The sequence below is a fragment of the Cicer arietinum genome, chromosome 6 (assembly GCF_000331145.2).
Source record: "Cicer arietinum cultivar CDC Frontier isolate Library 1 chromosome 6, Cicar.CDCFrontier_v2.0, whole genome shotgun sequence".
Taxonomy (NCBI): domain Eukaryota; kingdom Viridiplantae; phylum Streptophyta; class Magnoliopsida; order Fabales; family Fabaceae; genus Cicer; species Cicer arietinum.
In genome coordinates this window covers 52,387,338-52,403,419 of record NC_021165.2, presented here as the reverse complement: position 1 = coordinate 52,403,419, position 16,082 = coordinate 52,387,338, and the positions used below count along the sequence as shown (strand labels likewise).

General features: G+C 27.4%; 1 protein-coding gene across 1 annotated transcript in view; it reads left to right on the top strand.

The window, feature by feature from the left end:
• The window catches only part of LOC101492402 (zinc finger CCCH domain-containing protein 53-like), a 4,566-nt gene extending 1,242 nt beyond the window's left edge, over positions 1–3,324 (top strand). The window contains exons 2-10 of the mRNA XM_073369759.1: positions 2–56; positions 285–467; positions 565–744; positions 992–1,083; positions 1,191–1,442; positions 1,523–1,676; positions 1,885–2,091; positions 2,193–2,272; positions 2,677–3,324. Of these exons, the coding sequence (XP_073225860.1) occupies positions 2–56; positions 285–467; positions 565–744; positions 992–1,083; positions 1,191–1,442; positions 1,523–1,676; positions 1,885–2,091; positions 2,193–2,256 (1,187 nt within the window). The 3' untranslated portion in view covers positions 2,257–2,272; positions 2,677–3,324. The remainder of the gene's footprint in view (position 1; positions 57–284; positions 468–564; positions 745–991; positions 1,084–1,190; positions 1,443–1,522; positions 1,677–1,884; positions 2,092–2,192; positions 2,273–2,676) is intronic.
• Positions 3,325–16,082: the final 12,758 nt, after the last annotated feature.

Here is a 16,082-nt window from a genome sequence, read left to right as displayed (position 1 = left end):
TACTCAAAAAAGTGCATGAATTTTCTCTTACAGCAGCAACAAAATGATACTCAAAGGTACACTAAAGCTATATACTCCATTTGAACTTAAATATAAGCAAAAAAGTTCATGTATCTGGTTTAAATTTTAGTTCAGATACATGTATTTTTTTCTTATATTTTATGGCCAGAGGGAACATATAGTACTTCCTCTAGTCACTGAGACAGTTGAAGTTGGGTCAACAAAAAACAAAAATTGATGTATTTAGTTCAAAATTTTGATAATGATTGATGATATAATTACAGGGCAGCAGCTGCAGCACTCATGATGAGTGAGGACTTGCACAAATTTGGAAGATCAAGGCTTGAAAGAAATGATTTTTCTTTGAATAGTCCTACTGGAATGATTAACCCTGCTTCAAGACAGATTTACTTGACTTTTCCAGCTGATAGTACTTTTAGAGAGGAAGATGTTTCCAATTACTTCAGGTTTTAGTTTTTCAACTCAGGTTGTTGAATACTGCATTGTTTTGGAAAATCCAAAAATAATAATAACTTTTTTTTTTTTTTTTTACTTTTGTTGAAGCATTTATGGTCCTGTTCAAGATGTGAGGATTCCATATCAGCAGAAGCGTATGTTTGGCTTTGTTACTTTTGTTTATCCAGAGACAGTGAAGTTGATTTTATCAAAAGGAAACCCTCATTTTGTATGTGATGCTCGAGTACTTGTTAAGCCTTACAAGGAGAAGGGAAAAATTCCAGACAAGTATAAGCACCTTTCTCTTACTAGTCTTTTTCTTTGTTATTATAGTCACCAACCAGATTTGAACTGCGGCCGTGATCTCTGTAGCAACGACACTTCTGATCGTACGCGTGTTTTAGTGTCTGACACCGACACATTCAATTAATTCATTTTCTTAAATTATTACCATTGTCAATGTGTCAGTGTCGTGTTTGGCGTCTGTAGTATCCATGCTTCATACTTCATAGCTCATGATTCTTGTGATTTGCAGGAAGCAGATGCAACAGCAGGTAGATAGAGACTTTTCACCTTGTGGCACTCCTACTGGACTTGATGCTAGAGACCAATATGATCTTCAACTTGGTATGTTAATGCATTAACTAATAAACCTTCCATTTTATATTTGTGTTTAAAGATTGTGTTATAGTCTTAACGTGTGGGGTGTCTTTTCTTTTTCATGTTTTTTATAGGTGGAAGAATGTTCTACAATACTCAAGACATGTTGTGGAGAAGGAAGCTAGAGGAACAAGCTGATCTACAACAAGCTCTTGAACTTCAAAGTAGGAGGTTAATGAGTTTGCAACTTCTTGACATCAAGAAACAGCAACACCAACGCGCACTTTCCGCCGGAAGTCCAATTCCTTCTCCGACTCACTCTCCTAACATGTTCAATCAAAATCTTGTTCTTCCTTCTTTTCACAGAAACTCAGAGACCTCAGAAGGTTTTGTCTATTTTCATTGTAACTTCTTGTGAACTGAACTGTCATGAGTTGATTGAGATTTATACTATTTTTTGTTCCAGAGAATGGTTCTAGTACTGCCTCAATTTCTGTTAGTCAACAGTCAGTCAACGTTTCTGCTGGTAAGGAAATTGTGGTCAATGGTGAAAATGGATATAGTGAAGGAAATGGCAAGCAAAACTCAAGTCATGATGAAGAGATTGATTTACAAGAATGGTATAGAACTTGTTCTTATTTAGATTAAGTAAAATTTCTAAAAGGGTACCAAAATAGTAAGTACCTTTTTTGCATCAAATTCCTCTCTTTAGTCCATGCCAAAAACAAAAGTTATGCATTTATTTATGTTTTTTTTTACCAATTTTTTCCTCAATTTGATTTCCATTTAAAGAGGTTTTGTATTGAAATGTTTTATGAATAAATGCAGTTTGGAGCATAATCTTCCTGATAGCCCTTTTGCTTCCCCTACAAAAGCTGCTGGAGACTTAATGGCTCCCTTCTCTAATGGACCTTATGAGGCCATTGATTCAGATGCATCTGCTAACTCTAAATTTAGCACTAGTAAATTACTTTCATCTTCAGCATCTGCTCTTGATATGGGATCTTTTAAATCCTATAACTGCCAATTACCAAGGTACTGGCATCACATTTCATCTTTCATTATTCCCCTTGAATTTCACCATCCATAAAGTCTTGTTGGACTTTTGATGATCTTGATTTGGAATTTGAACTTAGGTTCTCCTCTGGCCATGGAACTATTGGGATGTTTGCCGGCACCGGTGGACCGATTGGCATATAGTTTTCCTCAGGTTCAGGTAAATTTATGTTACTTTGGAATATGTTATTACAGTCAGCACATCTGAACTTTAATTTTATTTAAATTTAAAAGTTGAGTTTAAAATTTTAACCGTCCAATCTTGATTGGGGCCAGATGTAACTGAATGCACCAAATCGAGATCCATTTTAGTCCATGCTGATAGTTTGCTAAGGACAAACCAAATTTTTTTTCATATACTTTAGGAACTAATGACACAGCTTTTCAAATACTTCTTAATTTTATATATTTTAGGAATAAAGTAGGAGAGTGATATTTAAAGGATTTTCTGTTCTGTTAATTAGTCTAATATTGCATAGTGTCACCAAGTTGGGTCGGTTTGTTGTTTAGTTTTATTAAATTTGGAAATTGGTTTTGTATTGTTTTTGTGTACAATTTTTACAGGAAAAAAAAAAAAGAAGTAAAGATGATGAAAGAAAACCTTGACAACCATCCAACAAAAAAATCTGTAGAGAATCACCAGCACCAAAGATGCCAACACCATCACCATCAATCATCAATACTATACTACTTACTACCATACAAAATCAATACGTAAAAAAAGCAGTTTCAGTAAATGAAGTGGGGCACTCCAATTCCCTTTTCTTTTGTTAGAGAGCATTATTGTACCATTTTCTTTCTCTCATGTAGTAGCTGAACCACAGTTAAAAAAATTTAAATAACACAAAAGAATCAGAGTCAATAGTCCTATGTTGTAACATTAACATAGGTATCATAATTCAAGTCCTTTGTACAGCTGGAGCATTATTACCTAGAGAAAAAGAAATGCACAGATGAAAGGGTAAAAAAGTAAATGAAGAGATGTTAATTGTTAACTGCAAGGCTAGCTGATTCAAGAGGGAAGATGGAATGTATAATTGTTAATTTTAGCTGAGTTAAAGTTAATGTTATTAATATGTTGCAGTTTTTATGCTTTGTATTTAATAATTGTTATAAACAGTTATCAACCTCAACCCTTATGTTACTAGAAAGAAAAGTGAGAAGATTTAGAAAAGAAGAATCAAAAGTGAGTTTTTTTTTTAGACTTAAAAATTGGTCTATTTGCCTCTTACTATTTGTGAGTTTTTTTAATTTTAAAGGAGAATTTGTCTCTTTGGTTGTTCCTACAATTATTTTCCCTTTGAATTTTGTATAAAATTTTGGTGGGGTATGTATATATTTTGCCATTATTGGAGAGGAAAGAAGGAGAGGGGTCCACAAAGCACAACATCACATGGGGATGCTGACAATGCATGTGGGCCATAGATATTTATAAAAATGCCAGGTTGTGTTTGGGTATGGGTCCTACCAACCCATGTGAGTGATGCCATAGATTTAGATTTTATAAGATTATCATAAATTTGCCTCAAGCCAGCCTTTAGTTTCTCTTTCATGATGACAAGAAAGGACATGTACAGATCTAAAAGTAAGGGTAGATGCCCACACGTATGACAAAAGTGGACAGTAAGTTACTGGAATCTTTTGGGGTCTGTGGACTTGTGAATGTGTGTGAACACAGTCCGTGTGAGTTACTGTGCGTTATTTTTCCTCCATTTTACTCTATTTCAAGTTTCAAGAATCCTATGTGTTTGTCAAAACTAAAATATAATAATATTTAGTAATTTGTGTACAGAGTATTTATTGAAGGATAGTATAAAAAAATTATTAAAATTACATTGAAAATTATAAATAATATTTATTTTGAAAATCTTATTTTGGTTTATTTTTTAAAAATCATTTTCAAAATAAATTCAATGTAGTTTCAAACAAGTTTGAAATTGATTTATAAATATAAATCACTTTAATATTTTGAAGAAATTTTTAGTTAAAATCGATTTCGAAAGTTCTTCAAAAAAAAATTTAGAAATTATTGTCAAAATAATATCAATATTTTTTGAGAAAATTTTTTTGATTTCTTTTCGAGAAAAGTAGATGTAAAAAATTTCTCGATAAAATTTTTTTTCGAGAAAATATTTTGAATTTCTTTTGATAAGTTATTTTCGAGAAAAATAGATATATAAAAAAAATCAAGAAAAAAGTGTTTCGATGATTTTTCGAAAATAAAATAAAAAAAAAGTTTATCTAAGAAAAAATGATTTAAAATTTCTTTTTTTGAAAAAAAAATGTAAGAAAAAAAATTATTTGAATTTAAAAAAGTTTTAAAATTGTTAAACTGATTATAGAAAAAAAGTTTGATTAACTGGTTTGTTTTAAATATGTGGTTCAATTTATAAACTATTTATTTGATTCGATTTTTTTTTTGTTGGTAAATTGCTATCCAATTTATCAAGGACAAGGAACTTCAAAAAATTATTTGTCTGTATGGATAATGATCTAATTCTTTATAGTATGTTTTCCCCTTATTTCTTTATAATATTTGACAATTTTAATGTCATTCATAGCATATATGTGTTAAGTGAGTCATCATTCAAATATTACTGCAATGAAAATTATGATGATAAATCCAAAGGCTTTAAAATGGATTGATAGTATCCCTTAGAACAACGGACTATGGTATATTCTCAAGGTCGACGTTAGGGACACATGACAATAAACATTATCGATTAAATAAATGCAGTGCTCAAAGAACATGCAATCTCTTAATCATTATTTTGGTCCAATTAACTCACTATAGATTAGAGGTTCTATATGCATAAAAGAGACAACAACATCAAACATTATTAGCTTTTAGTCGAGTATACATAGACAATTGCATGAACAAGATTAAATATGAAGATGATAAGTCTAACACTACCCAAGTTACGTGATTCGACCGAAATTGTTACTCTTTCATGGTGCATGAAACAATAAACTCAAGAGAGGTGTGACCAATTGGTCATTTCGAAGACAACCTTCAAAGAAAATGGTGTGGTTATGGAAAATTTTAGACTACTTTGTTCACATGTCATAGTTGCATATTTTTACGTTCGTCAAAACTATTTAGTGCATATGCATGACGTGTACATGGTTGTTAATGTATTCAAAATCTACAAAGAAGAGTTTTCACTTATACCCAATGAAAGATATTGCTCCTCATATGAAGGTGAAACAATGTGCCACAACTGTAAAATGCGGATACTTAAAAAATATCGTCCAAATAGTATCCGTATTAGAACTAAAATGGATGTTAAAAAAAAGTGTCAAGAAAATACAGACTATGTCGATTAAGTCAAAAAATATTCAAATGCTACGAATAACTCTAGTCAATCTTTGTAATTTTTTTTGTTGTTTTTATGAATTTTAATGAATTATATTTTTTTTTTTCGTTTAATGGTTCATAAAAAAAGGAAGTAAAAAATAACATAAAATTAAATAGTATGAAGTTCATTTTTCAAAAGCTGACTTCTATAATTTATAAAAAATAAAAAATAAAAAACAAAATCGAAACAAACTGAGATCGCCATTCCAAAAAAAAAAAAAATCTTTTAAGAAGTCTCCATTGCAAATAACTACTTTCTCATTTTCTCTAAAAATAGGATAATATGGTAGGATTTTTTTTCCAATATATCCCCTTTTTCTGTTTTTTTTTTATACCAAAATACATATACTAGATTGTCCTACTTTTTAAATCCAATAAAAAATCGCTGGCCTAGGGTGCGATCGGTTGAAGAAGATTATGAATTTGACCTACTTGGAGGTCGCTGGTCCAGGATGCGACCTCCTACTAGGGTTTTTTTTTGTTTTGCCGTTTTATGTATTATTATATGAATTAAATATATTATAATTAAAAAGTAGGGCAATTTATGATTAATCAATTTGCTAAAATTAATTTGATACTTACCAAATGTGCTACTTACCAAATTGCACAATTTGCGATTAATCAATTTGTTACCAAATTGTACAATTGATTAATTTTTTCATTTAATGGTTAAATTAACGATATATCACAAATTGGTAAAATTAATTTTCTCATTAAATATAATTTGGTAAATTGATTAATTTTCTCATTAATTTACAAATAAATTTAATATAAAAAATATTAATTCGTGTGATTGGAAAAAGTAATAAAAGTAAAAACTGAACATAATCTAATCATTTTATATATAGATATTTTTAAAATACATTTGGAAGATGAATATATTTAATTTGATTTTTTTGAGATAAGTTAACAATACATTAGTATACAATATATTACCTGATTTTATCTCAATATATCAAAAAAGTTGATTGGTGTGATTGGTAATGTGGCAAAATATATATATTAAAATTAATGCGGTTGAATAAATGTGACAAGAGAAACAAGCTAATGCATGTTCAATTTACCAATCATACGAATCAATTTTTTTGATATTAAATTAATTTGTAAATTAATGAGAAAATTAATCAATTTACCAAATCATATTTAATGAGAAAATTAATTTTAACAATATGATTAATCATTAATTTTACGATTAATTGAAAAATTAATCAATTGTACAATTTGGTAACAAATTAATTAATTGCAAATTGTCCAATTTGGTAAGTAGCAAATTAATTTTAACAAATTGATTAATCATAAATTGCCCTACTTTTTAATTAAAATCATTTTTAATCATAATAATAATAACAATATAATAATTATCATTTTTATTTATTAATGTATTATTTATTATTATTATTATTATTATTATTTATTAATTTAATTATTTATTAATATATTTAATTCATATAATAATACGTAAAACGATATAAAAAAATCAACCCTAGTAGGAGGTCGCATCATGGGCCAGCGACCTCCAAGTAGGTCCATTTCAGAATCTTCTTCAGTTGGTCGCATCTTGGGCCAGCGGCCTCCTATTAGACCAAAAAAGTAGGACAATCTGACATATAAAAACGAGAGTGAAGTGATTTGGTATTAAAAAAAAAATATAAAGGAAAAAAATCCTAATATGGTATATATTTTTCAAATGGAGTATATTGATAATATTTTTTGAAAAAAAAGTGATTTAAAAAAAATCCTATAAATGCACCTAAAATATCTTTTGTATTAATATTTTTCAAAGGTTTGATTTTTCATATTTCAAAATACTTAATGGTATTAATTAGATGTTTATTTGAGAAAGAAACAATAAATGTGTCAATAATTTTAAAAGAATTTATATTTAAATTAAAATGTACTTTGGGTTCCCTGAATCCCTTGTTTAGTAAAAAATTAAATTGGATTTTTGAGTTTTTTTTACAATCTTTAAAAAGTTTCTGGTCCCCTATATTGTTTAATGATGTGATGTCATCGTTAATGATATGACATATTCATGTCATTGTTTTTCTAATTAAATTATTTAAGCTCATTATATATTTTATTTAATATTCCAAATATTAACATTTTTTATGAAATGATAAAGAGACATCAATATTAACAAAATTCTTATTGATGCAATGCCTAAAAATCATCACCACCATCATCATCCTTCATTCTCGCAAAACCCAGAATTCATCACTATTGTATGAAGAAAATCAAACAAGTTGGTCATCAGGTTGACGATAGATGAAGTTGAGCATGATGATGAGTTGGATGGACCCAGATGCTGTGGATGAAAATGGAGTTGATTTGTTTTTTCTAATTTATTTTTAATTTCATAATTTATTTTATTTTTGTTTTAGTAGTATTTCAACTCCTTTTTAAATTATTAAATTATAAACATAATGATATGATATAGATTAGTGAGATGAATTATATTTTATCCAAGTCACTTATGTCACATTATTAATTATGATATCAAAAATAATAGAGGAGACCAATAAAATTCTAAATATTGTAAAGAAAGGAGATTAAAAACTCAATTTTTACAATAGAAGGATTAAAAATTAATTTTGAACTAAGTAAAAAGACAAAAAATGCATTTATGTCTTATATTTAAGAACTTATTTTTGTCAAATGAATACTTATATTTAAAAATAGAGGGAGTATAACAAATACTTCTAATAACTCTTATTATGAAATCTATTTACAAAATTTACAGATATTCCAAAAAATAAAAAGGAGTTATAGTTTTAAATAATAAAAATATGTATTATTTTTTAATTATTATTATTTTACGTAATATTATTATAAGAGAGAAAAATAAAATTTACGTTTTTTAATTGTAAATTAAATACACGAGTTTATATATAAAAAAATTAATTAGTGTATGGAAATTGAAAAAGGAGTCTTATATTAAAGGAAGAAAAAAAATCTCAAAGAGGATTTTGTTATGAGGGACAAATGGAATAACATTTTCTCAATGATTTTAACGACAATTATGTTTATCATTTGTTTCATAATAAATGTGTACCTATCGTAACTGATCTCTTAATAAGTTTTCTTAAAGCATGTAGGGAAGTGTTAATTAAATAAACGGTTCAAGTCATTTCCTCTTATTGCATGAGTGTTTTTTCTTCTTCTTAATTCTATAGATGAAGATATTTGGAAGGCGTTGAGCTCATTTTGGTTGGGTTCAAATAAAGGTAGCATAAGTGGTATTAATTGGATGTGTTGTATAAATTAACCATGCATAAAGAATTTGTATGTGTTTTACTAATTCAATTTAGCAATGTTGGGAAATAAAATTGTAAGAAATTCTTAACCAATCCATATTTTATGGTTAGAAGAGTTTTCAAAGTAAAATATTTTCGACATAATTTATTTTTGGTCTAGACTTTTTAGATGATGTTAGAACAAGGACATTGTTGGAAGATGAATGATGGGTCCTCTATTAAGATATAAGAGGACCCTTGACTTTGATGTATGCATCACCTAAGGGTTCAAACACCACAACCTCCTTTTATCCAATATCACACAGTTAATCGATCAATCAATTGACCACAACACATGTTCTTGGAATTAGATTCTAATCATAAGGCTTTTTAGTGATAGGCATGTGGGAGAGAGATGAACATGATCATTTTATCATGCAAAAGTTAGAAATTATAACTGATGTTAGTTTAACAACTTTAATATTTTAATTAATCATTTACATTATTATTTGACAACTTTAATTTTTTTTGGGTTCAATTAACAACTAAATATCTATATTACATATATACAAATGCAAAATTTTACATTAAATGCTTTACCTTCGATTAATATTTTCTAAAACAACATTATGCCTTAAAAGATGCTTATGTCTCAGCCTCCTAATACACTACAAATTAGTGTATATTTAATTCTGCAGCGACAAAAAATTAATTTTAAATGAATTAATTTTATAAAATTAATTTTATTTAAAAGTAAGTTGAATGTAAATGATTTATGTTTGGATACACACTTACTTAAAACTGAATTAAACAATAAATTTTAATGTAAAAATTACTTTTGGACTCAAAAACTACAAATTTTAATTTCAAATTAAAATCAATTCTTGAGATAAAATCAATTCTACGATAGCAATCAAATATGTCAAAATTAATTTTTTACTTCCAGAGTCAATTTTGACTGTTCCATATGTGGAACTAAATATAGACTTAATAATGTGTTGACTTATGGCAACAAATTATTTTATTTATTCATTTTTTTTATAAGCAAAACTTAGAAATTAATTTTGATGTTAGTTTTAAAACTATAATTTTTTGTAATTAATTATGTAGGTAATGGGTTAAATATGTTTTTAGTTTCTATAAAATTTTGATTTTTTAATATTAATCCTTATAAAATGAAAATATATTTTTTAGTCCTTACAAAGTTATGTTGATATTATTGTTGGTCTCTATTGAAATGAATCATATGTTTAGTAATCTTATCACTTTTAAATTTTTAAATAAATTTTTTGCAATGATGTTTAATACATTATAAAATAATCCTCCACATAAATTTAGATTTTAGAATTTTAGAAGAATTAAATCTAATTTTTTTTAAAGTTAAAATATCAAGATAAAAGCAATAAAATTATGGACTTAAAAATATATTTTTGAACTTTTTATAATGTCATATAAACATGCATGAAAACACTCATTAAAAAATATATGTTGCTTTAATAGCATGAACTAAAAATGATAATTTTGAGAGAACTAAAAGTCATATTTTTATTATACAAAGACTAAAATTAAATTGTTAAAATTTTAAAAAGATTAAAAATATATTTAACTCTTATGTGACTATTTAACACTATATTTTTTGGGGTTCAATCAAACATATATTATAATAACATTTTCAGATACTACTATACATTCAATTCCTATTTGAGTTAATTTATCAAGTAACAATTTCGTTTATTTATAGGTTTTTTATTTAGTTTTTTGGTTTACTAGTTAACCTTTTATGCTATATTCTATATAACAAATCGTAATCTTATTTATTTACACACTTAAATACATAGTGGCAGCACTATATTCCAAAATTCATTTAACATAAAAAGGATAAATAAAAACAGGTCAAACTTTTTTCTAATATGTTTTATTTAGCTTTATTATTTCTTTATAAAGTTACTACTTTTATCAAAATATTTTAACTAGATCAATATATTAAAATAGTTTGGAAACTCATAGATATATAAACAAATTAATATAATTTATCATCTTATGAATAATATAATACAGACATCTATCTATATCATATACATAAAAGAGGTTTCAGACAAATCTCATCCATAACATAAAAGAGGTGTCCCTACTAAAATCAGAGTTATTTATATGCAAATTAAATTAGTTTCTAATTGGTACCAATTACTTTCAACTTGCCCTTTATTCTTTTTGTGAATACCTACAATTATATGAACTACTGACCTTTAACTGTTTTGTTTCTATTTCAATTGGTATAACGAAAACCTATAAATTAATTTTCTTTTAAGAAACTGTAAATGTTAGCTTATTAATAAATGTTAATATTGTTGGTAGTGGCAGAACCTTTATTACAACTCTTTAACTCCTCCACACCTACAAATAAGTATTAATATATATTGCGACTATTTCAATTCCTTTAATTGCACTTTTTCTTTCAAGTAAGTATTAATAAATAAGTATTATTTATTACATTATTTTCAAAATGAACTTTTTTGTTTCTTCACTATCATTTTTTGTGTAAAAAAGACTTAATTTATTCTTTCTAATGTTTTAAATTATGAGTATTCTCTTTTAAATAATAATAAATAACTATATTAAATTGTTTTTCTTTGCATGACACAAGTCTCCTCAATACGCCAAAAATAACATCTTATAGCGCGTCTTTTACAGCGCTTATTAAATACAAGCGCTGTTGTAGAATTTTTTAAAAATAACGGAGGATATAACAACGCTTTTTCGACAAGCGCTGTAGAAAAAATGATGTTGTAGGGTCATATAGAGTCACATAGCGCTTGCACATAATGCTTACAACATAAGTTGAAGCACTCTCCCATAGCTTTTACAGTGCTTTGTGAGCGCTTTAAACACAAGAGCTGTAAAATGTAGCGCTCCCACCTTATGTTACATGACTTTTAAAGCGCTTTTTGTGAAAGCACTGTAAAATACATGCGCTTTCATATAATTAAATGACCTATTAGAGCGCGTTTTATACAAGCGCTGTAAAAGGCTTGCGCTTTAAATAAAAATCATTCATTTTAAATAAATAAAAACAAATTTAAAACAAATTTAATACGTTGTCCTAACCCTATGAACCCTCACAACCACATGAAATTGATTCAATTGATGTTGGTTTATATCTTAGAGATGATCATGATGAGGGAATTTGAATTAATCCATCGTTTCGTATCGTTAATGGACAAACAAATGTGAATCCCACCAGGAAAAGAAGAAGAACATCTTAATGTGTTTAATTGTTTTATATAAGCCATGTGATCTGAACTAAGTTCATGTAATTTTATTGTTTGATTTGCCAGAATTGAGCATTTTAGTATTTAGCTTGAACTGTATTTGATTTTCTGCTTATATTTAGCTTGATCTTAGTGTTATATACCAAGTTCATGTAATTTAAGTGTTTGACCTGCCAGAACTGATTTTCTGCTTATATTGAACTTGAAAAAACTTTGTTTGAGTAATGAGAATTTTTCTTGAACTTTAACTGATCATCCCAATATGATCTGATCACGTAATTTAGCATTGATATATATATATATATATATATATATATATAGGTATTTAACTAATTATTTGGAAGGAAAAACAAATCCAAATATAGGTATTTTACTAATTATTTGTTTTATACTAAGTTAAGAGGTCTTTTAAAGTGCGTGTTGAAAAAAACGTTGTAATAGGCTTTTCAAAAATAAAATAAGAAGGTCTTTTAAAGCGCTCTTTCAAAGAGCGCTGTAATAGGTTTTAAAAAAATAAAATAAGGAGGTCTTTTATAGCGCTCTTTCAAAGAGCACTGTAATAGGCTTTTAAAAAATAAGTTAAGGAGGTCTTTTACAACGTTTTTGTCAATAAGCGCTATAAAAGCCTTTAAAAAAATAAGGAGATCACAAAGCTTTGTTTTATACTAAGTTAAGAGGTCTTTTAAAGTGCTTGTTGAAAAAGCGCTGTAATAGGCTTTTAAAAAATAAGTTAATGAGGTCTTTTACAACGCTATTTGAAAGAGCGCTGTAATAGGCTTTTAAAAAATAAGTTAAGGAGGTCATTTACAGCGCTCATTCACAGAGCGTTGTAATAAGATTTTAAAAACTAAGTTAATGAGGTCTTTTACAGCGCTCTTTCAACGAGCGTTGTAATAGGGTTTTATATATAACAGTAATCCGCTTCAGTTTCCTCTTCATTTCGTAAACTTTACTATGCTTCAGAGTCCTCTTCCTCTTCATTGTCCTTCTCATTGCGAACCCTACTGTCCATACGAACCATATTGCCAACCATCTCAATTGCGAACCATCTCCATCTTTGTTACTATCCCTACCAACTCTCATTCAAATACTATCCCTAAACCCTAAACCGCTTCAGTTTCCTCTTCATTACGTAAACTTCATACGCTTGTTTCCTCCTCCTCTTCATTCTCATTCTCATTGCGAACCCTACGAACAATATTACCTTGTTACTGACCCTCATTACGTAAACTGCATACGCTTGTTTCCTCTTCATTCTCCTTGTCATTGCGAACCATCTTTGTTTCTGCGAACCCTACTCTCCTACGCACCGTTCGTATTTCTGCGCTGTTCTTCTTTATTTGTATTTCTGCGTCATAACCCTATTGTTCTTCTGTTTTTTCAAGTATTGTATTTATTAGTTTTTTGTTTCACTAAAATGCATGTTGAACTTATACTGCTATCAATGCACAAATATTTATTGACTTATATGTTTTATTTTATAGTGCTCTCGTCAAACTAACAACATCGACTATGGGTATTATATATTGCGATTCATGAAAGAGATTGTTGATATGAATCAAACTATAATCTCAGAAACGGTACGGTATTTTCATTATTTATTTTCATATATAAACTATGTATATATTTGATTCTAACTTATTTATGTTCAATTTTTATATCGCACAGTACTTTGACAAATCCAGTCCAACATACTCTGAAAGAAATCTAATTGAAATAAAGGAAGACTTGTGTCAATATGTGATTGAAATGAAAATTATTTGATTTGTTGGGAAATGGCATGCTACAAGGGATAGTTATATGAATATATGATAGTTCTGTTATGTGTAGTTTTGATAGTTATATGTATATGAATATGACACATTTGAAAAGATGTGAATATGTAGTTATATGAATATGTATATAGTTCTGTGCTGTTGTCAATATGTGAATATGTATATGAATATGTTGTGAACTGATTGTGTAAATATGTAAAATTATAAATTAAATTATAAAGTTATATAGTTCTGTTGTTGTGTACTAATTGTGAAATGATTGTATGAACTGATTGTGAACTGATTCTAGATGAAAATGATTTTTAGAAAAAAAAATTAAGACAACATTGTAATACGTGCATAATAATGCATATATTGAATGCACCTTTTACACTATATCTTTATAGAAAAAGCACCCTTTTACACTGTATCTTTTTAAAAGGTGCATTCAAAAAAGCGTTGTAGATTTTTTCGCGTAGTGTTTCTTTTTTATAGAATTAATTGTTGCATTTTTTTCTTTCAAAAAAGTTATAGATTCGACTCTATATCTTTAAATTTACATTATATATGATGATAACATTTATTTATAAACTATTTTTATTTTTTTGCATCAAACTTAATTTTTTTATAGTATATTTCTTTTACAAAAAGTTTATATACCATATTAAAATTTAGATCTTAAGTAAAATTTTATCAGCAAATATTTTTGCATGCTCTGCACTGGCCTCACACTAGTTCAATAGACAGATAGAGTATTGACTTTTAACCAACATATTTTAAGTCTAACAAAAGATATTATATTTTCATAAATGGCAAATAAATATTATTGAGAGATGTATCCATGATAAGTGACCGGCGCGTTTGAAGTATGATTATTTTATACCTATTTAATTATATTCGTACATTAAAATCTAATAAAAATTCAATTTTATTCTTTTTTTCTTAAAAAAAAATTTAAACTTCATATTTTTTGATACAAGATTGTGTTTTTAAAAACTTGAAAATAATTTCTTAACATAAATATGTTCGAAAAACTTAAAAAATATTTTTCGAAACACAAAGTGAGTTTTTAAAAAAAATAAATTTGTGTTTTGAAATTTTTATTCAAGTTTTCAAGTAACACAAATTTTAAATTTTAAAAAACACTGTTATGTTCTGAATATTTTTTTTTCCTACACATAGTTTGAATTTTTTAAAATATATTTATGTTTCATAACTTTTTTTTTTGAAATTTTTTAAACTAAATTTGAATACAGAGGAGTAAAAAAAAATTATTTTTTTGAATAATTTGTTTTATTTATAAAAGTGTTGTAGAAATATAAATGTATAGTGCAAAATAAAATTTAAAAATATTGATTGATTTTTTGAAGGGATGAGAGAGTATTGATTAGTGACAAGTAAATTCCCAATTGGTTTCTTGGAAGCTAACAAACAAACGAGATTGTGTTTTGTGGGATGAATCTTGTACAAAAAAATATTCACGTTCCCAGCTTGAGGCAGACATGTGTTGCAACTTGCAAATGCCATGTTTTAAGCATTGGCATTAATAATTTTATTTTTTTGCTGAATTGGGGCATTAGAAATTTCAAGTGCAATGTTTGTGGTCGGATTGCATCTCTTTTCACTATAACTCTTTTGAAAGAGTGACTCCCTTGCTTCTTGCGTATTTAAATCATATTTTTAAATTGAAATTTTGGTGCAAATGTCAAAGATCACGGCGTAGCCAAAATTAACAAATCAGGGTAAATTCTTTGATGATTTATCAATCATAATAAATAAAAATGATATGTCTAAATATCTTTAATTCTTTAAGAGATTTATAGATTTAAATATGTTTTAGATTAGATGTCATTAAATATATTTAATATATTTTATAATATTTTAGAATATTTTTAAGATATATTAAAATTAAAATACTGTAAATTTGCAATGGAACAATTTCTTCTTCGAAATTGTAACGCTCCGACTTTTAACAGCGCAAATGTTTTTTTTTAAACAAATTCATAAAAACAAAGAAATAAAGAAGTAAATACTTTTGGATAAATATTTAAGTCGTAACACAACGACAAAAGTCAACAACATTTACAAGCAGCGGAAATAGTTTTTGAAACAAATATCCAAAGTATTTAAACAACAAAATACACCTATGAGGCCTATCAGACATAGCTCATACCTCTGGAGTATTCTTGGCAGACACCTGTACAAAAACACTGCCCCAAGAATTTTAACTCCCCCATGTCACATCAAAAAGTGGTACATGGACCCATTAAAATAAAAGTCTAGCTGACAGTACGAGGTATATGTACAATCTTCCAAATTGAAATAAATACATCCATGAAAGAAAGACATATATCCC